Source organism: Danio rerio, chromosome 16 (assembly GCF_052040795.2).
Source record: "Danio rerio strain M-AB ecotype USA chromosome 16, GRCz13ab, whole genome shotgun sequence".
In the NCBI taxonomy this organism is placed as follows: Eukaryota; Metazoa; Chordata; class Actinopteri; order Cypriniformes; family Danionidae; genus Danio; species Danio rerio.
Genome location: NC_141036.1, coordinates 24067086 through 24092830, shown reverse-complemented (window position 1 = coordinate 24092830; position 25745 = coordinate 24067086). Strand labels below are relative to the sequence as shown.

At 35.9% G+C, this 25745-nt stretch overlaps 1 protein-coding gene across 25 annotated transcripts in view; it reads left to right on the top strand.

The window, feature by feature from the left end:
* The window catches only part of ddr1 (discoidin domain receptor tyrosine kinase 1), a 73702-nt gene that overhangs the window by 39277 nt on the left and 8680 nt on the right, over window positions 1-25745 (top strand). For 8 of the 25 annotated variants that reach the window (XR_015511322.1, XR_015511321.1, XR_015511320.1 and 5 more), the window contains 9 exons: window positions 2958-3186; window positions 3269-3416; window positions 3513-3615; window positions 5437-5623; window positions 12131-12374; window positions 14625-14735; window positions 18983-19143; window positions 20922-21123; window positions 23750-23863. Coding sequence is in view for 13 of the 25 variants with exons in the window: in XM_087286921.1 (XP_087143047.1) it covers window positions 2958-3186; window positions 3269-3416; window positions 3513-3615; window positions 5437-5623; window positions 12131-12374; window positions 14625-14735; window positions 18983-19143; window positions 20922-21123; window positions 23750-23863 (1499 nt within the window). In the remaining 12 variants the exon portion in view is untranslated. Of the gene's footprint in view, window positions 1-2957; window positions 3187-3268; window positions 3417-3512; window positions 3616-5436; window positions 5624-12130; window positions 12375-14624; window positions 14736-18206; window positions 18255-18982; window positions 19144-20921; window positions 21124-23749; window positions 23864-25745 lie in introns of all 25 variants that reach the window. The other 17 variants (XR_015511319.1, XR_015511318.1, XR_015511317.1 and 14 more) reach the window with 3 other exon arrangements.

Here is a 25745-nt window from a genome sequence, read left to right as displayed (position 1 = left end):
ACAAAATCTTCATTTTTGGGTGAACTAGTCCTTTAAGTTGAAATGATGTGAAATGATGGCAACAAATGCATCATACACTATTGATTACCAAAGTTGGAGCTCACAGTAAGTTAGACTCCAACACTTTATTATATCTCTTTCCGAATCAGCTTTCCTGTGGAGAACTGAATGTTGTTCACTTTATAAAGTAGAAGAAAAAACAATGCTGTTCTCAGTTTGAAAGCAGCCGCACAGATGAAATTACCAACGAGTAAACAACATTACACAGAAACAAATTTGGTTAACTTGGAGGAATGCTTGCAGTTTTGATGTTCTTGCAATCTCTGAAACTGGGTCTGGACCAACGTTGATCATTTGAAATGAAAGCAGTTTGACAGTGTCTTCCAGTTTAATGTTAGTGTCTTATTCTTTAGAAAGACATTTAACTCACTCATGAACATTTACTAAAAAGAACAGTACCCCCCAAATGTCAAAACTGCAACAGAAACCAAACTGTTAAAGACACCTTTGGAATGGCCTATTTCTGATGTTATCAGACAATGATTTTTATATGGTGAGACATTAAAGGAAATGTTTTTTAAATGTGAATCCTTTAAAAATACTAAATAAATACTACATTTAAGTGTAAAAAAATACTAAAAAGAATTTTATCAAAAGTTAAACTTAAACTGTTTTAGATTTTTATATTATTGTTTATTCCAGATTTTTATTGCTTTATGAAAAATGAAATCTATAAAATGTTGTAAATATTAATGAACTAGTGTTTTCCATGAAATAGCCAGAGAATCTAATATGGCAATGAATTCAAAACTCTCTCTCAGGAAGACTTTTCAAAGTGGACTAGACTTCAATTTCAAATTTGAAAGCATCTGTTAGCCTGATCCCGTGGCTCTGAGGTCGTGGTGAAGATTCAAGGGTGAATCTGAAATGTCTCAGTGTAGTCTCAGTTTTACAATCTCATCTATGTCACAATGAGGTCTCGGTGAGGTGACAGTAGCCACACTTCACTGGAATATCTCATTTCAGGTGCATTTCTCTCTTGTGTTTAAGTGTTTGTGGTCTCTGCTGCCTGTCATCAGTGTCTCGTCACCTATGTGATATCAGCAGATGAATGCCGAGACACTCAGTGCTGCTCTTTCTTCTTTGAGTGATCTAAGTGTGTATTGATGCTGAGCCAGAAGACAGCTCAGGATTTTGAGTGAAGTATGCTAGAAGGTTTAAAGAAGAAGTTGACTCATAAATGAAGATTGTTTCATCATTTGCCTTCCAGATGTTCTAAACCTGAGTTTCTTTTTTCTGTTGAACACAAAACAAGATATTGTATAGAATGTTGGAAAGCAGCAGCCATTGACTTCTGTAGTAGGGTTGGGTTCTGATAACGGCACCAGAACCTTTGTAACCAGTATGAGCTGGACCAAATCATTGCAGTGTTTCCTCTAGGTTTTTTTCTAGCTGTGGCGGCAGACTCTGTTGGCCATTTTACACATATCTACCACTAGATGTGGCGTTATTTCATTGACAAATGTCATGGGCGCAGTATTGAGTCAAGATCGCATTCATGTAATAGCCTACGGGCATGTCAATCTCTGCTTGAGAGACGACTTTTCTCTGTTCGTGCACAAAACTTCTTGTTATATTAAATACAGGGCTGAAGTGCAGATTTTCTTGCGCGCCCTCAAATAAACGTGGCTGAAGTGTGATTTAGTGCGTTTATGTACCGAGTATGTCTCCAACATTTATTAGATTTGATAGGAATATTTATGAATGTTTCCAATAGACTTGCAGAGCAGACCGTGGCATTAATGCGTCCTGAAGTAAAGTAAAACGGCTATAAACTCCAGCAAGATAAAGTCATTATATGCAGAGCCACAGACCTGTATCTATACATGTAAATTAAGTATAATTATGGAAAAAGTGTTCATCATAACTAAAAGCTACGCTGTGTTTGCTGGTCTCACGCATCACCCACCGGTCAGTCAGTCAGCACGTCACCTTAAAGGGTTAAACAGAACGCACAGCACTACTATGGTCACAGAAAAGTTTGCGCTGTTATTATTCACTTACCTTTTCATACGTTTTCGGTGTGAATTTTTTTTTTTTGTTTGTTTTTTTGTTTTTTAAACACGACTAAATATTTTAAATAAGAAGCTGTAATGTAGCCGTGGCAGGATGAATTTTGGTGTGGCGCCCCACCATGGAAGAATGAATGTAGCGAAAACCATGCATCATATGGATTTTGGTGCCTAATTTCAGTGCCACTGGTGCTGCAACAAGGACGTAAGAAGCATCAAGGGGTGAATTATCACTTTTAATGAGGGAAACTGCTCTAATGTCTGACAGGTGCGTGCGTGCGTGCGGCAAAGGTGTTTACTCGCAGTCCTCACCTCTCACATATCACCTCATAACTCTTTCGTTTTTTTACTGTTTTATTTTGGTTTTTAACGTCATAATGCAATAAATTCAAATGCTAAATTCCATTTGTTGTACTGAATATTGCAATATTTCATGTAAATAATTTATTTGTATATCATTTCATTTTTTAACTTTTTTTTTTCTCTCTCCCTCTCTCTCTTTTTTTTTAACATTTACCCTGAAAAACACTAGCATAAAATGCAGTTCAATTATCTTTCAATCTGACATTTCACTAGATATAGATATCAATTATAATAAAAATGTTACATTTCAAATTTATCAATGCAAAGTTAAAATATGCTACCATTGTAAAAACGGTCAAATATGCTGAATTGCACGACTGCAATTAATCACACAATTATTGTGCAATTAAGTTGCAATTATTCAAGCCTGAAATTTTATCGGAGATGTTTAATTCATTCATTCATGCGTTCATGCATGCAAAAAAGAGTGTCAGAAAGTAATTAGGGAATGAACTCGCATGATCACCAAGGCCTGAACGTGTTCAGCATGTGCATGATTTTTGTGTCTGTGTCCTGTTTTAGGTTGAGTAACGGAGAGGGGGACGGGGCTTGGTGTCCTGCTGGTCCAGTTTTCCCCAGTGCTTCTGAGTTCCTGCAGGTGGACCTGCGCAAGCTTCATTTTCTGTCTCTGGTGGGCACACAAGGCCGTCATGCAGATGGGCTCGGCAGGGAGTTCGCGCGCAGTTACCGGCTGCGTTACTCTCGGGATGGACGACACTGGATGACTTGGAAGGACCGCTGGGGACAGGAGGTTTTTACTCTCACGTGAAGAAACAGTATAAGGTTTACGAGAAGGGGTTATGAGATCTAAATTCTGTGTTTTTTTGCCTCAGGTTGTGTCTGGAAATGAAAACACGTATGATATTGTCCTCAAGGATCTGGGTCCACCTATTATAGCACGCATGGTGCGTTTCTACCCGCTGGCAGACCGCGTGATGAGTGTGTGTCTGAGAGTTGAACTCTACGGTTGTGTTTGGAAGGGTGAGTCCAACTTATGACAAGTAATTTATCATCCTGATCACACACACTGAACTCGCTTGATGTTTACCTTTGAGGGATGTGCTTTTTCTCTGTTAGATGGGCTGAAGGCGTACACTGCTCCTTTGGGTCATGTGATGGACCTGTCAGGATCCCTTGTCAACTTTAATGACTCTGTATATGATGGCAGCAAAGAGGGAGGGTAATGTTGACACACATCTTTGCATTATTTAATCATATCATGTTAGAAAATCATTATTATATTCCCCTGTCTCTCATCAAAAGGTAACTGAATTACTTTCATTAAGAGTGGGGGTGAATAGTTGAATGACCGAATGAACATTTGAATGGGTGTGTGGATAGCTGCAGGAGTAACTGTGCATTCAAACCTAAAGCGTCAAGAGCATCAAAGTAACTGGAAGTCATTCATTTTCAATGGGAGTCGGCGGCTATAAGTGGCGAGGAGCGGCACATCTTCAAAAAGAGTTGAAATCATTTATGGTAATGAGCTATGACGAGGTTCAGCAACAAGCAATCAGAAGGTTGAAATCTACCACTTGAGAAGAGTCCAGAGAACACAGTCACTGTGAACAAGGGTTTGATTATTGTGGTCTCCAAGTATTTACAATGTTTTCTTACAAAAATTGTTTTGTTAATAAAAAAAAAAACATTGTTTTTGATACAAAAAAAGTTACTGGTCAGTTAATGTGCATTTATATATATACATCATATATATATATATATATATATATATATATATATATATGATGTGCATTTGTGTGCATTAATATATATATGATATATGAATATATATAAATATGATAAACATATGACTACCTTCCGGATGCACTGTATATATACAATACACAAATATATGTATGTAAATTCATTTATTTCCCTAAAATTCTACACACAATACCCCATAATGACAATGAAAGAAGATTTTTTTGAAATGGTTGCATATTTATTAAAAATAAAAAACCTGAAAAATCACATGTACATAAGTATTCACAGCCTTTGCCGTGAAGCTCTAAATTGAGCTCAGGTGCGTGCGCGCGTGTGTGTAATACAATCAAAACACACATTCTAAAACAGAGTAACAATAACAATAAAAGTAATAATAAGAATAATAGTATGACAACAACAAAGCACAATAAAGATTAAAAGCCTGGAAAGAAAATAGAAAGGGAAAAAGCACTCGCAGTGTCTGGTGGCAGCTGGTTCCACAAACGTGGAGCAGCGACAGCAAAAGCTCTATCTCCTTTCAGTTTAAGTCGTGACCGAGGAAATCGTAGTAATACTTTATTTGTCCACCTAAGGGACTGAGGACTTGAATGCAAGTAAATAAATTCAGGAAGATAAGAAGGTGCTTGCCCATTTAGTGCTTTAAAAACAATTAAGTAAAATCCTGAACTGAATTTTAAAATTAACAAAAAGCAGATGAAGGGATGCTAAAACTGTTGCCTCAGTTTGTCATTATTAAGTTGAAGGAGGTGTTTTGCCATCCAACATTTAATATCCTCAAGTCAATTAGAGAGTGCAGAGGGTTCTGATATTGTAAAGAAACATACAGCTGAGAATCATCTGCATAAAAATGATAAGAAATGTTATGGTTCCTATTAAAAAGAATGCCATACTCCAAAATTCTGAGTTTCTACCCCTGTTTTCATGCGGTGGGTCAGAAATGAGCAATTGAAAACTTGCTGAGATAAACTTCTCCAATCTCACCTGGTCCTGTCCTACCTAATTTTCAGTGATGTATGTTGAAGTCCAGACCACTTTCTCATGCATGTATGTGTATGTGTCAGGTGGGCTTGATGAATATTGTGTAGAACCATTCCCAGATGTGTTTTAACGGAGCAGAAATGTTTGCAATAGCTACGCTAGCAATTGACACTAGCCAGATGTGTGTGTGCAAGCATGGGAAATTTCAACATGTAAGTGAGCACATGCATCTGCGTCTATGTGTGCACATGCCTTAAGATGACATCACTCCTGTAACGTTTGTATCTCTGCTCCTTAGGGTGATATTCGGAGGATTGGGCCAGCTGTGTGATGGTGTTTTAGGTGGGAATGATTTCATGGAGAGTAAAGAGCTGAGAGTGTGGCCAGGATATGATTACGTGGGATGGAATCGAGAAACCTTGGGCCAACCCACTGTTGACATTGAATTCCACTTTGAGAAAACACGCATCTTTCATACTATGCAGGTTAGTATACGTGTATGTGACACAAGATTTATTAGAACCCACACTTAGAGAGGGTTCAGACTTGAAGTTCAGTTCTCTTGGTTTATTTGTTGAAGACTAAATAACAAAAAGGATACATTTGATCCTGGTTTGCTTTGTGTTTACACTGTAATTGTTAAGATCAGTGTATTTTTGACTATAATAGTTAGTGGCAGAACTTACTGAACATCTAAAACAGCACTGTTCTGGTATAAATGAACCTGTATCTATGTATATAATGGACTTTTTATCATATTATAACTCTTAAAGAGCTTATACTTTTAAATCGTTAAAACAAATCAAATCAGTAAACCAAGATCTGCTGCAGGGAGACACATATTTGTGGCCTATATTGAACTGTACCTTTACCATTAGTCATTTAACAGAACTCTAATGGTGAACATTCCTAATATACAGCACAGGCTTATTGTAAATACATGGCTTGGCCTTCATTTTTCTGAAATTCCAAGCAAAATATGTTGCTCTGTGTACTTTTCATGCCACACTTTAAATTGCCAATTCACTAAAGAGTGCTGTTTACATTTTTGTGGATCTGAAACATTTTATTTAGGAAACATTTTGTTGTACGTTTCAGACACTTGTCCTTGTATTTGTCTAGAAGGCAGGATTTGTCATACAGATCACCAATCAACCGGTTCTAAACTTGTCCGCTGATCTAAACCTTTACCTTAGCCCAACTAATAGTGTTTTCAAAAGAAAATGTGAAACAAAAGTATAGTGCAACCACATAGTTTTACCTTGGTTTTACATTGCTTTTATCTCTTTTGTAAATTTGTGCTTTACCACTTTGCGTCTTTTATAACACCGTATTAAATGAGCCACCCAGCAAGCTGACTATGCCAGAAAAATTGTCAATATGGAAATATAGTACACTCAAGAAAAGATGTTTGCTGTTTTGTTCAAACTGCTTATTTAAAATGAGCTGAAAAACAACACTTTATTAGTTTATTTGGGGGCAACTTAAAAGTTTTATATTCCATCCTCTTAAATTTGTGAAAACTAACTTAATTAACTTAAACTAACTTAACTTAACTCTTTATGTTGTCCTTCACAAATCAATTGTGTGGAACCCAGCATTTTTATTTTACAGTATTATTCAATTACAAATCATAGACAGTGTTAGGTTGTTTTGTTGTGTTTATTTAGTGTTGTGGGAAGAACTTCACAAAAATGCTGACGCAAAATATGACACTGTAAATATCATTAGTGTAAAAACACACCAAGTTTGGTAAGGTCATACTGCCCTGTAGCATTTTATTTTACCTACAAACTGAAGTCAAATGTTTAACTACGTTTTTGCCGTTTCACAAAAAAAAAAATCAAACAAAGCATGCGTTTCCAATGGGCTTGTTACAAATATGACCAGATAAAACCAGGTATACTTGAGCATTTTATACATTTATATGGTTACAACTCCTCCTCTTTTTCATTATTATAATGTTTTGATGTATTTGGTTCATGTTGCGTTTATAATTTAGTCAACCCAATTTAAACGGCATGGTTCGCAATTGTTTTATTGAACTACATTTAGCAAGCAATAACACTAGAGTTAGTTTTAATCAAATCAAACCTGCCAAGTGTTAACGCCCTTGATTCAAGCTAAACAAATGCCTAAACGTCATTGCTTTATATACAAAAACTAATTATACAAGATTTCTCATTTTCAAAGATTGCCATTATTTACTAATCCTCTGCCTTTCCAAACTTGACTTTCTTTTTCCAGCAGAACACAAAAGAACAGTTTTGTTCCCACACAGTCAGTGGGGTCCAAAGTAAGATTGAACTCCACTTATTTCCATTGTGGGGACAAAAATATATAGAAATATAGTTTAAATATCATATTTTGTGTTCCGCAGAAGAAAGAAAGCCATGCAGGTTTGGAATGACATGAGGGTAAGTAAATGATCTGTTTATCCCCCTGAATGCACTGCTCAAAACGCCATACGGCAAAACTTATCCCAGAATTCATCGCAGTCAGTTAGTCGGGCAGTAATGAAGCTCTGCCTCAGTAAATCTGCCCAGTAAATCACCCTCAGGAGTCTCTCATTATCCTTCAACCCTTTAATGAACAATTGATTTGTTTTTGTTGGTGTTTCTGCCTGTGGCTTTGCATTTGTGGTCGTTAGTGATTCTCAGAGGCACCCGAGTGTTTTGTTGTCTAATTTGCACCGCCATAATTATTTCTCTTCTTTGTTTGCATATGTGTATTGTCGTTTTTAAATGGTCTTTCTGGCCAGGAATGCTAATTTGTTTGGCTTTTTCTCCTCTCATGAGTGCATTCTTCTCATTCCTTTATCTTTGACATAACACAATTCATAAATTCAACAATTCATCCATAATTTGCCCCGTGTCATGCTGTTTTTCTTGTGGCTTCCCGCTGTTTTGAACACTTCCTCTTATACTGGCTTCCTGTAAGCCCTGCAGCAGATTCCCAAAAGATGCATGTGAAAAAGGACCAGAGGCCCCTTTAAAACATTTTCCATAACAACAAGCACTTGTTCACGTGTCCGTTTGAGATGATTTATGTGGCCTCCCTCTGCTCGCTCTCCCAGACCTTTGTTTAGAGTATATCCGGATACATTTCTGCACTTACAGAACACCACCAAGCTTTTCACTGTTGTTGCCATATAAGGAGCAGGATTTGTAGAGGAAAAGGTTGCCACACAAAATAAAAAAGTAATTTTTGACGTATTTATTAAAATTTTTTGCAAGTAATCGCAAGGAAATGGCAAGTAACACTTTGAATAAAAAATACAATGCTTATGCAGAAGAAATGTATGCATGTACACGTTTTTTTTTTGTTTTTTTGGGGGGGGCACTAAGAAGGGTTCCTATGCAGTTTGGAAAAGTATGAAATTTTATTTGGCAATGTCTGTAAATATATGAAAAGGGTAACTCAAAGTTTTGAATATTTATTAGGGCTGCAGCATATTGGAGAAATTTGACATTACAATATATTTCCTCTCTAATGTATATGCAATATAATTTCATCAGATGACTTAAATAGCTCTATATACATATTTAATAAACAAACTACAGTTATAAATAAGCACAGTGGAGCAAATATTAAAGTGAAATAAGCGTTATGGTTTTCTGGAGAGAGCAGCAGTACTAAATAAAACAATCCATTTTAAACTTATTTATGCACTACTAAAATGCTTTAAACTCTCTTCAAATGTTAACTCAATCCCAAGCCTAAAAACACATGCAGGTGATAAACTTTCACTCTTATGATTCAATTCTGCAGTGACTCCACAAATCCACTGTTTTGACCTGTGGTTTCTGGTCATCTATAATTCCAACTCCACATTGCTTACAGTGCATCCGAAAAGTACTCATAGTGCTTCACTTTATTCCAAAATGGATTCAATTAATTTATTTCCTCAAAATTCTACACAAAATACGGCAAAAAAGATTTTTACGAAACTGTTGCAAATTTGTTAAAACTAAAATACCTGAAAAATCACATGTAAGTATTCACAGCCTTTGCTGTGAAGCTCTAAATTGAGCTTGGGTACATTCTGTTTCCACTGATCATTCTTGAGATGTTTCAGGAGTTCACCTGTGGTCAATTCAGTTGATTGGACATGATTTGGAAAAAGGCATGCACCGGTCTATATAAGGTCCCAGGGTTGACAGTGCATGTCAAAGGACAAACGAAGCATAAAGACAAAGGTATTGTCTGTAGACCTTCGAGTCAGAACTGTCTCGAGGCACAAGGCTGGGGAAGGTTACAGAAAAATTTCTGCTGCACTGAAAGTTCTAATGAGCACAGTGGCCTCCATCATTCGTTAGTGGAGGTTGTTTGGAACCACCAGGACACCAGGAGCTGGCCGGCCATCTAATCTGAGTGATCGGTGGAGAAGGGCCTTAGTCAGGTAAGTGAACAATAACCCGATGGTCACTCTGTCTGAGCTCCAGGGAGAGAGGAGAACCTTAGAGAATGAAAACCATCTGTGCAGCAATCCACCAATCAGTCCTACAGTACATGATAGATTGGCAAGAGCCACTCCTCGCCTGGAATTTTTCAAAAGGCATCTGAAGGACTCTCAGACCATAAGAAACTAAATTCTCTGGTCTGATGAGACTAAAACAGCTGCAGGAACTGGAGGACTAGTCAGGATAGACAGAAAGATGAATGCAGCAATGTACAGAGACATCCTGAATTAAACCTGCTTCAGAGTGCTCTTGACCTTAGACTGGGGCGACAGTTCATCTTTAGGAGGACAATGACCCAAAGCACACTGCCTAGATATCAATAGAGTGGCTTCACAACAACTCTGTGAATGTCCTTGAGTGGCCTAGCCAGAGCCCAGACCTTTAATCCTATTAAACCTCTCTGAAGAGATCTGAAATTGGCTGTATGCTGTCGCTTCCCATTCAACCTGATAGAGCTTGAGAGGTACAGCAATGGGCAAAATATCTCAAAGACAGGTGTGCCAAGCTTGTAGCATCATATTCATAAAGATTTGAGGCTGTAATTGCTACCAATGTGCATAAACAATGTATTGAGCAAAGGCTGTGAATACTACATGGGATTTTTCTTTTTTTTTTTTTTTTTTTTTTATAAATTTGCAATAATTTCAAAAAAATCTTTTTTTTCACATTGTCATTATGGGGTGTTTTGTGTAGAAATTTGAGGAAATAATTAAATTTAATTCATTTTGGAATAAGGCTGTAACATAAGAAAATGGGGAAAAATTGAGGCGCTATGAATACTTTCCGGATGCACTGGATGTTGTGTTGTGACTATTACAGACGCAACACATTGCGATATCGATGCTTAAACCATATATTGTGCAGCCCTAATATTTATGTTGTTTGTGGTTTACTAAAATATAAAATTCACAATTTCTACAAATAAATGTGGTTCAATAAGATTTTTTTCCTTGGTGTTTGGAGCAGCAGGCTGACTGTCTGCCAAGAGATTACACTGGATCTGCAGAAAGGACTAGTCAGTTTAGCCTTCAGATGACTATAACATTTAGCCGGAAGTCTAGAAAGCAGCCATCACTTTTGTATGTTTTCTGTTATCTGTAATAGTCAAACAGCATTGTGTGTATAAACTTCCCTGTCGCAAAATTCGGCAAAAAATCCTACACGACGGTAATAGTTTAAGGTTGTTTTGCACTTCAATAATGTGACTAAAATCAGCGTACTCCATGTCTTAATTCGATTTATGTTTAGTTCGATTAGGTCCTTAATCAGACTAAATTAATCAAAAATGGTGCCTTAATCACATTGAAAAAAGGTTCTTGGTAAACGTACTCTGTGTTGTTTTCTATAATAGAAATAAAAAGGCAAAAGAAAAATCTTTCAGTTTTTGATACATTGTTGTGGAAGTTTTTCAAAGATAGTAAAGATTGGCTGGAAAAAAAAGATAAAAACAGAGAACAGGAAAAATGAGGAAAAGAGAATGTACATGTATGAGGAATGTGAAGTCTGCTAGTTTAGAGAGTGTTTTAACACTCAGATCTTTTAAATAGAATGTAGAAACACTTTGAAGTTGTGTTTGACTGGTTGTTGTAAAAGTGAATGAACAAAAACATTTCCTAATGTGATTGCTTTAGATACAAATAATATCCCAGCAATTGACTAACAAGTCATAATAGGCCTTTTTTATAGTAATCGTTTCAGTTTTCTGAGCCAGTTGTCAAGGTGTACTTTTATTAATTTTGCCTGCCTGTTTTAATTGTTGATGATTTCAGTTCACCTAAAATCTTTGTTTACTCATCTTGTTATTTCTTGCCTGTATGATGTTCATTTTTCGTCAAAACACACAATAACTATTTGGCCTATATAGAAATGATTGAAAATTAAATTTTTTTGAAAAAATCATCTCTTTTCTGTTTTACAAAAGAAAGAAAGTCAAACAGGTTTGTAACAACATGAGTAAAAGAGCTGCTGTTCAGCTTCAAACCAAATTAACTTCCTACAATGACTTCAAAAACAAACTTGGGCTAGGATTTACTTGAAAACAATTTTCACTTGTAATTGCAAAAAGTCAATTTGTAGTTGATTTAAATTGAGCGAAATGTCAAGTAACAAATTGAATAAAACATGCAATTCTAATGCAAAAGGATTGAAGTAAAGCAAAATAGCCTGTGTGAGTGTGTGTATGAGACTTATGAGGTGTCACAATGATAGCTTCGACTGCGCTTTAACCTCTGTGGCTGTTATAGCGGTTTGTTTTGGAGCATGTTTCATGAGTCAGTGAGTGTTTGCACACATGTGCTCAGTTAGACGTTGACCTAACAGCACCATTAATGTCTAAACTGTCACATTATATATGTTCTTGCCCTCCACCTTTCATCCTCTCCCTGTTTCTTTTCTTTTTCTCCTCTCCCCTCCCATTTTCGCAGTAATAACTTTTGATTATTTCTCCCAGATGCTCTTTTTGTTCTTTTGTTTTTGTTCTCAGCAGATGGTCTGATGGCAGATTGTTGTTTTTGAATGGCTCTGTTTCAGGTGCACAGTAATAACAGACACACTCAGGGTGTGCGGGTGTTCAGCGAGGTGGTGTGTAAGTTTAAGGCCAGTCTGTTGAGCCCATGGGCAGAGCCTGAGCTGAGCCTTCAAGTGTCTGATCTACATGACCTGTCATCCCGCACGATTTCGCTGCCACTTGGAGGACGACCGGCTCAGATTCTCCGCTGCCACTTCGCTTTCGCTGACAACTGGCTCCTTATTAGCGAGATAAGCTTCTACTCAAGTATGAACACACACACACACACACACACACCTGACCTTTCGCAGCAGTCTGCACCAGCTCATTACCAATGTAAATAGTCATTTCCTCTATTAAGCCTTCGGGTGTTTGATTGGGTCTAATAGTAAGAGTTTGTTATACATCATTATTAGACCCTCAGATTTTCAAATAGTTGACTCTCAGTCAAATATCGTCATATCCAAAGAAATTATACATCAATGGAAAGATTATTTATTTAGCTTTTATTTCGTTTGATGCATGAATCTCAATATTTAAAACTGCACTTGTAATCGATTTGTGGCCGGGGTCATATTTAATAAACACCCATGTAATAGGATTATATGAAAATCCTAATATACAGAAATAAATTTAAGTTCCTATCAAATCATATTAATAATCAAAAGATAAATTCTCAAATATTTACAAAATATCTTCATGGAGCTTAATCTTTACTTTATATTGTAATGATTTTTTAATCTCAAATTTAGACGCGTACAATGATCTTTTGGTCTATTGGCAAAAATACACTCCTGCAACATGAGAGTGATTAAATGGATGCCTTTAAAGTAGTAAAAATCCTTTTGTAGAAAGTTATTCCATTATGCATTTTACTTATTATATTTTTGACTGTGGATAGATGTGATTGCATTTTAGAGCTAATTACATTTTTCAGGGCTTTAAAACCAGCCTAATGTGGTTTCTAACTTGATTTAGTTGGTTTCCCATTGTTATCAAGCTAGTGTTATGGGGTAAAGTCTAAATAGGATACCTGGCCAGCCTGAAGTGCAATATACAAATCAATTTAGCAGTATTTTTTATGACACCGTATAACAATAATTAATATTTTTACAGTACTGTGACTGTACAGTACTGTGTGAGGGTTAGAATAGGGGTAGACAAAAAAAATCTATTTACTGGGTAACTTAATAGATAACATAATACTCAGTGCAACCGCTGTTGATACATTACTGTGACGGTTGGGTTTAGGGTTGGGGGGGGAGACGTTATAAAATACAATTACTTGGAAATTTTATAAATAATATGAATCATTTTTGTTAACTTCCGGCCACAATTATATCTGATCTAGCAGCAACCGTGCTATGGTTGTTTAGCTTGTTAAGTTGCTAGTCGCTTAACTCTTTTACTGTAGATCCTGTAGAACAACTTGCTGGTTGAAGATGTGTGTTTGATAGCAAGATGTTAAATATTATCTTTTGCCACAAAGCAAATTTTCCTATATGTGGGATTTGATCAGTCAGAAATTATTACATTTTTTTTCACGGAGAATCCAGCATAACTTGCTGAGACCAGAAAAACCTTTTTTTAGCAGGATGTTGAGTCAATTGTATTGTTAGATTGTTTTTGCTGTGAAGCAAAATGTGATTCCCACATCATTAAAAGTGTTGACCTCCCTCTGAACATTTTCTCTGAACTGCATGTTAATGAAATTGAGCTCAAGTTTGGGAAATATTAAAGTAATTAAATACTGACAACTTAGTGACACTTGCCTGGTTACTCAGTATCATAGGCATACTCTACATGTGACCACTAACTTTGTTAAAATAATGAAAGTCACATGTTGGATCAGTAGGCAGTTGTAAATGTGCCTGTTCAAATGCATTTGACCAATAAGTGTTTGGTCACACTTTATTTTAGTGGTCCGTTTGTTGAATTTAAGTTTCATTGCATCTACATGCCATTTAATTCTCATTACATTATAAGCAGACTGTAAGGTTGGAGTTGCGGTTGGGGTTAGTGTAAGTTGATATGTACTTGTAAAGTTTCTTATAGTCAGTTAAATGTCTGTTGAAGCAGCAGTATCAACAGATATTTAGCAGGCTGTCAACTAATGCTCAAGTGGACCATCAAAATAAAGTGTTGCCATGTGTTTTTGCAAAATCAGTCCAGTCTAATGTGATTTGGCGTCTTAAAATAATCAAAAGTTGTCAAGCTTAAAACATTTTAGATCCTTTTTGCACCTGTATTTAGTGTCATCCACTTGTGATCATATTAGCACAAGATGCATCTTATAGAGTCAGTTGTAAACTAGGTCATGTTGATGTGATTTGCATTCATAGTTGAGCTGAATATTTTAGCAACAACAACAGTTTGGAGAAAAAGGGAGTCTTTATGACCTCATTTGATGGGGTTGTAGCTGAGAAAGAGATAAAATTTTTGTGTTTAAACAATTAGAGGCAGAGTCTGCTTATCTTATTCTTTATTTCCCTGTTGTTGTTTTTCTGTTGTCTCCAGTGCCATTTGAGGATGGATCTGTCCTTCCTCCAATACCTTCCTCCAGCTCTCGTCCTCTCAACGCCACTTCTTACAGCCCCATTACTGCCAACGCAACCAGTAGCCCTACCAGTAAGTCACACTCATGCTATACATCTACCCCAATGCATTATGAGTGTTTGCAATGCACTGCCATGTGACATTTGCATTATACAATATTGGAATTAAATTATGGAAGTGAAGTGATTTCAGTTTATATATAAAGTTATATAAGCCCTCCTGTAAAATTGTTATTCTTTTTCAAATATTTCCTAAGTGATCTTTAACAGAGAAAGGACTTTTTCACAGTGTTAATTTTTTTATTTGTTTTATTTCTTTAGTTTATCTGGAATTAAAAAGCTATAATGGTCAGTATTTTTAACCCTTGTGTACTGTTAAAATTTATTACCTATTCATTATGTTCGGGGCTGCTTTTGCCCTATTGACTTTCATTATAATGTTGTTGTTTGATTGCACAGCCATGACAGCATATAATCATGCGTTCTTGATTGTTGGTGGTTTTCCCTGTTGGGAGTAAATAAAATGTGTAATTAACTGTTGATCAACAGCACAGAAGGGGTATATTGGCTATTTGAATTTATTATTCTGTTGCTATAGGTTGTTTTCAATCACGTGCTTCTGTTGATAAGCTAAATTCAGATGGAGGGCAAGAAGTAAAAAAACTGGATGGGAGACATAGGAGGAAAGAGTAAAATCTATATTTTTGTGATTTGTAGCATATTTTAAAGGAGATATAAAAACAAAATAGCCACATATGTTGGGCATGATCCTTATATCATAAAGAGGGCCACGATAGACGGTGTTGACGATGTTACCGGTTTAAAGATGAAACACCGGTGACATCACTTTTCCACCGTGACACCGTCCCCACATTTGTTTTTTTTTTAAGTATTTGTTTTTTTAATTAAATATTTATTTGAATTAAGTGGAATATATAATTCTAAATAATTTACTTAAAACAAAAGCATGCACCATAAATTATAATCTGAACATAGCTACAATGCGTCATATTTCATTTATCAAGTAAGAACGAGAGGAGTCGAATTTACAGAAAGAGAATGGCGGACGATTTAGTGTCAAAACGCAATGCAAAAGCGCCTGTTTGCCAATATTTTTGGTTCAAACAAAACGCAAAAAGAGAACCTGAAATCGTTAATGAGGCAATCTGCAAACTTGGCCTGACAAAGGTGGCAGCATCTAGAGGAAACACAACTAATTTATACACGCACCTCAATGCACCTACTTGGTTTAACTATGGGTGGGTCCCGGGTAGATAAGATCGATAGTCATAAATACGCAAAGCATAGCATACTCTCAATTTAAAAATCATGCGACCATCATCTCACAATGTTTAATAATAAATAATCTTATTTTTTATTAAAATTAGTGATTTAGCAGTGCCGTGCCTTTAATAAGCCAACTGCAGAGAAACAAAGCCACCATCGCGGCAACCACGTGATTTTGGACATGATTATTATGCGTTTAATGTTTAAAAAAAATCAAGTGTGTGTGTGTGTGTGTGTGTGCGTGCGTGTGTGCGTGTTTGTGGGTCTTTTATCACTAAAGCCAATCTCTTCAAAAACCGAAAGTGTCTTCGTCTGTCTGGCAATATTTCGGCTTTTAATCAAATAAAAGTTAATTTAGATGAGCCAATATTTAAAAAAATTGCAGTAAAGTAGCTGTGATGTGCAGCCATCTCATCTCTCTCTCTCGCTGTCACCCAAACATTGATACAGGCACCACACAAGTCAAGTCGCAAAACTGAGGCTGGTACCAGCTGACAGGTAGAGATGAAGCCTTTGCAAAATCTATCAAAATACAGCATAGAAATTAACAGGCATAAATGTCTTTGAGCCAAAAAGCCTATCAGTAGGATATCTGTAAAAACGAAATCAGAGCCAATGTTCTGTACAAGTTGTGTGGCCTAATAATTATATAAATTATAATAAAATGAAAACCAAAATAAACAATTCATTGCATTTTTGGTTTGATTAAAAAATATACAGAAACGAAAAAAATTGAAAGGGTGGCTAGTTTGCATTGTGTTTTAATATTAATAAAAATATGCTTAGCCTATTTAAGCTTAACGGTTATATACACCACCAATAGGCAAGCCATTTAAAAAATATTATTTAACTGTGTACTGGGTTATAATGTATATTTTACAATAAAAACTAAATGTAGCATGTCTCACTGTCATTTAAAGCATGCAATTCATTAGAGCTGTAGCCTAGTCTATGCAGTGTGTAAACTTACAGGTAGGTGTTGGTCAATAGTCATACTGCTCACCACGTTATTGAACTCCAATATCTCTGAGGGAGATTATGTTACCCGATAGCCAATATTAACTTTTGAATTTTAAAAGGTATTTTAAAATAAAAGGTAAAGGTTAAAACTTGTCCTGTGGAGTTCAGCACTTGTCATCTTGTGTTGTGCATGCTGTGTGTTGTGTATAGTGCCCTTATGCAGCGCGTGTTAGCAAGTCCTGCAAAACTGAAAGTGAAAGTATTACACGCACGCATTTCTAAGCTATTAAAACATAAAAAATTAGGAAAAGAGGAAACCCCCACTGTGATACCAGTATTACCGATGTTGTCACTTGTTGATTAACCGGTGGGAAAATTTCCTCATCGTCACAACCCTACAGAGTTTTTACTAAACTCAAATATATTTGCCTGTCATTGAGGGGATAGATACTGTGTAAGCTGTTATGTTACATGAAAAATACTATACTGAATAGTCAATGAACTTCATGAACTTACTACAGTATCAACAAACATTCACCACTGCTGCGCATCTCGATGTTCACGTTATAGTTGTTTATTCAGCCGAAACGCCAAGACTTGAATTATTGCAAAACAAGACAAAGATTTCATTGCAGCAATTACATGGCAGGGTACGTTATTTATATTCACCTGGATGCTGTATAAGTGTGGTGGCATTTGTATCTGATTTTTTTTTTATTGGTGCAAAAACTTTTGGAAATTTATAAAAGCTGTACTGCATTTCTTATTTTGGCTTATTTAAACAATTATAAAAAAATAAAAGATAAATATTTATGTTCTGGACTTCGTGCCCTCCATCTGAATTTTGCGTCATGTGAAAAAAAAAAACCTTTTGATTACTATTTTAATTTGTTATTTGATTGGCTATTTAGTCTTTTTAAGTATTTAAATTATCTTGCAAAATAACTAGTAGAATATTATGTACTGTCATCATGAAAAAGACAAAATAAATTTGTTATAAGCAATGTGTTCTTTGTTAAAAATGTTTAAAAAATAATAATAATAAAATTACAGAAGGGCTAAAAATTCAACATCAACATATGTGTTTATATATGTGGGAAATGCATTTTATCTTTGATTCTCAATCCTTTACATTGAGGAACTGAAGAAATGCCATTTTACAGGCTTTAAAACGTTATTCACCCCATCACCCCACTCTGTCTTTCCTCACCTTTCAGCATTCTCATGTCTCTTTGCCCCTAGTTCTCCAGCTTTCTAAACTCCCCCATTTTTTACCTGTCCATCCTCATTTTTCCAGACCTGCTCATGACCAATTCTTCATTGCTGCCCAGCAGCATGCCAACAGGTGAGAGAGAAAGAGAGCAGGACAAGGGGAAGAAAAAAGTATCGACTCTATGCTTTTTGTAAATTTGATCTCTAATATTACCAGCATGTTTTGTAGCACATACACCTTTTATAATATTCTAGATGCCCATAAAATGTCTTAATATCTGAATACCCTGCCCTCTCACAAAGTGTTTGAGAAAATAACTGCCTGTTGTGCGTCTGCATGAGTATCCATCTTGAAGCCTGGACATTGTTTTGCATGATTAATGGAATGTTTTTTTTCTTGACCTAAACAATGCACTGTTGTTTCCGTTTTCGTGTTTCATATAGTCAAACTCATAAGGAATCTTTATTATGAAATGTCCTTGCTCTTGTCCCTCTTTGAATTAGTTTCCTGAGCTTTAGGACTGTGCCTACTCTCACAGCTCATTAACTCCAGTCAAAGCTTATTGCAGACCCCCAAAACAACAGCTGCCATCTAAACATACCAACATTTACTGCACACACGGTGTACAAGAAAGCAAGTCAAATCACAGAAAGTGTATTAATGACCATGAAGGCATTCACTTATCACTGCCGCACCCTGCACTGAGATTAGAAGGTGGCTGTAATGATAGATAAGCTTTGGTTTTACTCACTAAACACTCTGTGGGTTTTCACATGCCTCGATTATGCTGTTTGTAATCATTTAAATGTCTGAATAAAAGACACATGTGATCATTAAACTGTCGTGTTTCCTGTTAACAGAGATGTCTGGCATCACTTTGAGGGTGGGGATACCTGTGGCCAAAGACGACAGCAGCCACACAGCCATCCTGATTGGCTGTCTGGTTGGAATAATCCTGCTCCTATTGGCTGTTATAGTGGTCATACTATGGAGGCAATACTGGAAGAAGCTTCTTGGCAAGGTGTTTTTTTCTTATATATATGTGGTCCATTTCCCTTTTTTATGTCTCCTATAGTACAACAGTTCTGGTCAGTGACGTTCCAAGAGCATTGATGTGTGTAATTCAGTAGCTTTATGACTTTTTACTGTTTGTGGAAATAGCCAGCATGACCACTAATGATTTTGAACAGGTCATTGACTTTGTCTAAATCGCATATTTATTTACGGAGAGCTTAAACAGTACTGTGTAAAAACAAACTTTTTGTTTGTTTTTTGGAGGGTGCTTGAAAATGCAAATGCTGGGTTCCACAGTGCATTTTTTTTATTATTCCATTATCATCTCTATGTAACCTACAATTTGCAATTACAGTGACATAGTGGGCTTACCATAGACAAGTATATGCAAATCCTCTTATGTGGCTGCATGTGGTTTTAAAATCTCTTTCTTTTAATTCTTTCCAGAAGTACAAAGTTATCTGGAAACTTTCAGTCTGTTGCTCTATGAATATTTTGATTTTAGGGTGTTTTCACACCTGCCTTATTTAGTTTGGTTGAATTGCTCGAGTTCATTTTCCCTCTTGGTACAGTTCGTTTGGGCAGGTGTGAATGTAGCAGTCGCACTCAAATGCGCACCAAAAGCAGACCAACAAAGCGTACAAAGTCCTCCTTGAAGAACCCTGGAGTGGTTTGTTTGTGGTAAGAACAAGATCCGAAAAAGAACAGACCCAACTGCAAAACTTACTGCACCTTTTTGGACTAATCCAGCTGCCGTAGTCCTATGTGCTGTACATTAGGGAATGTGGAGGAAAAATAATTGTTGACATCGCTTCATTAACAATTTTAAACACAGAGAGAGAGAGAGAGAGAGACACAAACAGAAACACTACCTGATGAATCGTTGGTAATAGTTCCAGAAGATGACCACGTCGCAGTTAAGCAAAATTCATTCATGCCTCCCTGAAGTGACTTGCTATGCACCTACACCATTTGCAATGCATTAAAACATTGTTTTCCAGCCGCAGCCGTACTTCATTCTCGAAATGTATAGTTTGTCTAAATTGATGTATACAAACTATATAGTATACAATGAGCAGGGATACAATCATTCAGGCGTCCAACCAGTCGTCCCTCCATAGTAAAAAGCGACACTTTGTCACATGGCTGCATATTGGTTCTTTTCAACTGGTTCAGACCAAATCAATCAATGTAATGTGAAAAGGGCCCAGAAAATGGCAGAAAAATGCCACAGTGTCATTTGTTGCCCTTGGTCCAGACCAATTAAAAGCACCCTTTGACATACTACACTTTTCTAATACCCATTTTCACCGTAGATAAAATTACTTTAAATGCAGTCAATAACTATATTCAACTGATTCGTTACAAAGTGCTGACTCATTTAGAAATTAATCGAAAACAGGTCATTATTAGTTATAGGATTATTCATCCAGGGGATTCATTCAAAAACTCAATCAAGTACCTTTTTATGATCTATTTAAGTCACTGGACCATTCAGTCAACAGTTTTATAAACGCAGTTTAATTCTGAAAATACTACTGATGTTGTAGTTTTGCTCTGCTTGATTCTGCTTTGTCTTTGTTTTGAACTGTTTTCACTAGTGGAGCATTTTTCAGTGGAGATCATTTTGTAATTGATCCTTTTGATTTCTTTTCTTAAATCTACATTTTTATTAACCCGTTAAAAATATTTAGGAGTTCACTATGGCTAATGGATGAGAACTGAATGCCACAAATCTTTAAATGTGATTTCATGGCTCTTTTATTTTTGTTCATATAAATCCAGGCTCAAGGAAGCCTCTCCAGCGACGAGCTGCGAGTTCATCTTTCAGTTCCATCGGACAATGTGGTGATCAACAACACCAACACACACACATACTCCAGCCGCTACCAGCGCATACACACCTTCCCTGACGACAGGGACCGAGAGGGGGAATATCAGGAGCCTAGCACCGTACTGCGGCCCAGAGATCAGCGGGACAGCACAGGTGACACACACAGAATACACACACTCAGCACTTTTTTACATGTCTCTCTCTCTCTCTCAGTAAGTGCACTGAAACCCAGGTCACCACAGAGAATGAACAGTACTGCCAAAACAACATGAGAAAAAGTACTTTAGGACAATCCACAGTCCAGACACAAAGAGCCACTGTCCTTTCTGACAGAGAGAGGAGGGAGATTTTATTTCACTCGCTCACTCACAATCCACCAGTATTCTAATGTAGGGGTGTAAAATGTACTTAAAATGATACAGATGATATGATACACACATATTGAAGTACAGGTACTGAGTTAAAGTTTTACTCAATTAAAACTATAATTACAACTATCTGGCCAGAAATATACTTGAAAGTAATAAATGCATAGCTTTCAAATTGTATGTAGTTATCTAAAAAGTCACAGTTTGCTAGCAAAAATAAAAGTAAGAGGAATTATTTTAATCCTGTTGAATAATTATCTAGTGTGAAGTAAAAAAGATATCATAAGGTTACAGTTTTATGCAAAAATTTGGTCACCCCTCTGTGTGTTATGTACTCTTTCTTCATAAGAGAAAATCACAGTGAAATGCCATTCTTTTTCTAAATAGATAATGTCATGTTTTTCAAACAGAAATCTGTTGTGTAGTAGCATTAAGATGTGTGAAATTAAATTAAAACTGTAAAAATAGGCTAAGCAAAAGTTTGGGCACCCTTTCTTTTGAAAACCTGTAGTCACTTAATGCTGATTGATTACAACACAAAATTGATTTGAGTGACACCAACCAAATCATGAAACTGTATATTTAAGACAGCTGATTGCTAGTTGTGCTTCTCCTTGTTGTGAACCAGAAAATAGCTACATGGGAACTTCAAAAGAACTTTCTAATGACCTAAAAAGTAGGATAAAAATTCATCAAGATGAATTAGGAGAAGAATACAAAAAACCTATCTCAAAGGTTTAAAGTTTCTATCTCCACAATCAGAAATATAGTAAGAAAATGGAAGGCCACAGGAACAGTTATTGTGAAGAGTGAAGGAAAGATGTGCTAGACCAAAAAAAATATCTGAAAGGCAAAGGTTAGAATGGTCACAGACAATCCACAGACTACCAAAGAGCTCCAGGAACATCTTGCTGCTGATAATGTAATTGTAGATCGTGTCACAATCCAGCAAACTCTTCACAAAGAACAGCTCAATGGAAGGATGATGCAAAGGAAGACTTTTTTCGCATTCTGCTTGGTCGACCATAGGCGCTTTGAATGACTGAAAAAGAACACAGTATTCCAGGAAAATGCTCCCTACTTTAAAATATGGTGGGGGTCCATCATGTTGTAGTGATGTGTGGCAAGCACGAGTACTGGAAACCTTGTCAGAGTTGAAGGTCGCATGAATTCCACCCAGTATCAGCAGATTCTAAAGAACAATGTTCATGAATCAGTCAAGAGGCAAAAGTTAGGGCAGGGTTGGATGTTTCAGAAGGACCATGACCCAAAGCACAGTTCCAGATCTACCAAGAAATTATTGCTCAGACACAATACTATGTTCTAGAATGGCCATTCCAGTCCCCAGACTTGAACATCATTGAAAATGATGGGGCTATGGATTGATGTGAAAAGGGCCGATCATGCTCGGCATCCATCAATCCTGACTGAACTGGAGACATTTAGCAAGGAGGAATGGACCAAAATGCCTTCAGCAAGACTTCAAGGATTATCATTGACTATAAGAGATGTCTACAGGCTGTTATTTCAGCAAAAGGTGGCTGTACAAAAGATCGATGTCATTATTCTGTTGGGGTGCCCACAGTTTTTTACCTGTCTGTTATTGTTATGGCATTGCATGAAATTGCATTGAATCTGTTAGTTAAATAAATGTTGTACCAGAACTGAAATGTTGCTTTATCCCGAGAGTATAAAATATATCCAAATGAATTTGCTGGTTTAAACAGCCAGCAGGCTATGGTTTGCAATTCTGAAAATTTTCAGGGGGTGCCCAAACTTTTCCATAAAACTTAATCAAAGAGGCATACAGAGGTTTAAAATCCAGAGAGAAATTTCAAATGGACTTTTGATTATTATTTTTTTTTGCAGTCTAAAAAACACACATCATTGTTTCATGTTAAGCACACACATTTGATTATATTTTATAAAATGTAACCTTTTTTATGATTAAATAACTTTGTAAAGAGTAAAAACTACAAGTAGAAAATAATTGTGATTTAAACTAAGCAAAGAACAAATCCCCAAAAATAACACTTGACTACAGTAAAAGTATTTTACACCCCTCCTCGATTGATCCTGTTTATCTGCCATATCTGCTTTCATGATGAATACATGATTTAGGAATCACTGTGTGATTGTTTTCATCTATTAATCAACATAAATGAATGACCAATGAAAAGACATTTAACAGCCTGCGTCATTATCAATGATAACACTGCCTGCTGTGTTTGTGCATCTCACTTGTAACCCCTAACGGCCCTGTTGTTTGTGTTTTTTGTTGTTGTGTCGTCTCGTGTTGTGCCGTTTTGTGTCATTTTTGTCATGTGGTGATCGCTCACGCCGTCGTACCCTACGTGGACTTGTGTGTCCGTGGGATTTGTGTGTGTGTGTGTATGTGTGTGTCCCCCTAGCACTGCTGTTAAACAACCCAGCATATCATCTCCTCCTGTCTGACCTGACACATGGCCCCAACAGGCTGACAAACTGCCACAGCCAGCAAGAAAAGCCCCTAAACCTGTCCCAGGGTAAGAGAGAGGGGGTTCATGTTGCCCTTAGGAAAGGTGCTGATGGGGTTTTGTCCTCCCCAAAGAGCAGTTTAGTTCTGCTGAACTCCCAAAGGTAATGGTTAGAGTGATATATAATGGCCCCAGCAGAGCACAGAGGATGTTAGTTCACCACAAAACGAAACAGTCCTGTCATCATTTACTCACACTTATGTTGTTTCAAACCCAGAAGACTTTCATTCATCTTTAAAACACAAATGAGAGATTTCTGTCTCTCCTTTTTAAAGTCCGCTTGCCAAAACTGCATCTGCTTCAAAACTTTGAAAAGAGATAAAAAAATAAATCCATATTAAAATTCAATTAAACCTGAGTTAAATCTGTTCATCTCATAAAGCGATAATGTCTCTTCAGAAGACTTGTGGTGCATCGCTCAATTCAAAGGCATTTATCTTTTGATCCCTTTATGGATGTATTGAAGGATCAACGTGTTATTTGCAGAAATCTCTCCAATATGATTAAAAAATTCTTCGTCTGTGTACAGAAATGAACAAATGTCTTATGGGTTTGGAACAACATGACAACTTTCATTTTGGGATGAACTAAAACTTTAAGAGTGTTTTGGAGACACTTCATGTCTCAGGGGGTGATTTTTATTAAAAATACAGATTTTATCTTTCATATTCTGTCGCAATTAAAACTATTTACAAAGTTTATTTTGCTAATATTGATGTTCTTTTTGTTAATAAATAACTGTAAAATAAACCTAAAACTTTAACTGACCAATAGAATCACTTAGGAATACACCATTACTCGTATGGCCATCAAATCACACAAAAATGTTTTATTAAAAATAAGTGTACTTGTTCACCAAGGAGTCAGTTGAGAATGTAAGATGAATTATGTGATGTGTGAAGAAAATGAAATGACATGTTATAACCATTTTATTTATTTATTTATTATTATTATTATTATTATTGATATTACTATTTTATTTTAATGTCTAATCAACCCAATTCCATCACACTTTTATTGTCATGGGAAAATATTGTTAGATTAAATATACAGTTGAAGTCAGAATTATTAGCCCCCTTTATTTATTTATTTTTAATATTTCCCAAATGATGTTTAACAGAGCAAGAAAATTTTTACAGTATTACCAATAATATTTTTCTTCTTCTAGAAGTCTTATTTCCACAAGAATAAAAGCAGTTTTTAATATAGAAATAAAAAAAAAAACATTTTAAGGTTAAAATTATTTGCCCATTTAAGCTATTCTTTTTCGATAGTCTAGAAAACAAACCATCATATGTATATAACAATATACAATATTACGTATATAATAATATGATAATTCTGACTTCAACTATATTTAAAATACATTAAATTGTGGCATGAAATTAGCCTTTGCCCAAAAAAAAGGTTTCCTCTTTTTTTTTTTTTTTTTTTTTAACAATTTTAAAAAGTGTTCAAGGCTTCATTTATTTGATAATAAAATTAATAGAACAGTGACTATCTAATGATGTAAAATTACAATGTAAACTATCTGCATTATTGCCTTTAAAAAGCATTTTTTTCCCTATGATTCAAAGCTGACATTTCATCATCACAACTTATAACATCATAACAGTGTTTCTTAGTTTCACATGATCGTTTAGATTTAGAAATTAATCTAATAAGCTGAATTGGGTGATCAAAACAAATATTATATTATTGTGGAAGCTTATAATGCATCTGTAGAGAATAGTCATGAATAAAAGCTTTAAATAAAAGACTTTCGTAACATAATAAACATCATCAATGTCACTTTTGATCAATTATATGCATTTTGACTTTATTTATAATATATATACACATTTAAAATAAGTAGTGCATGTCCACTGTCAAACATTGTTGAGCAGTTGTC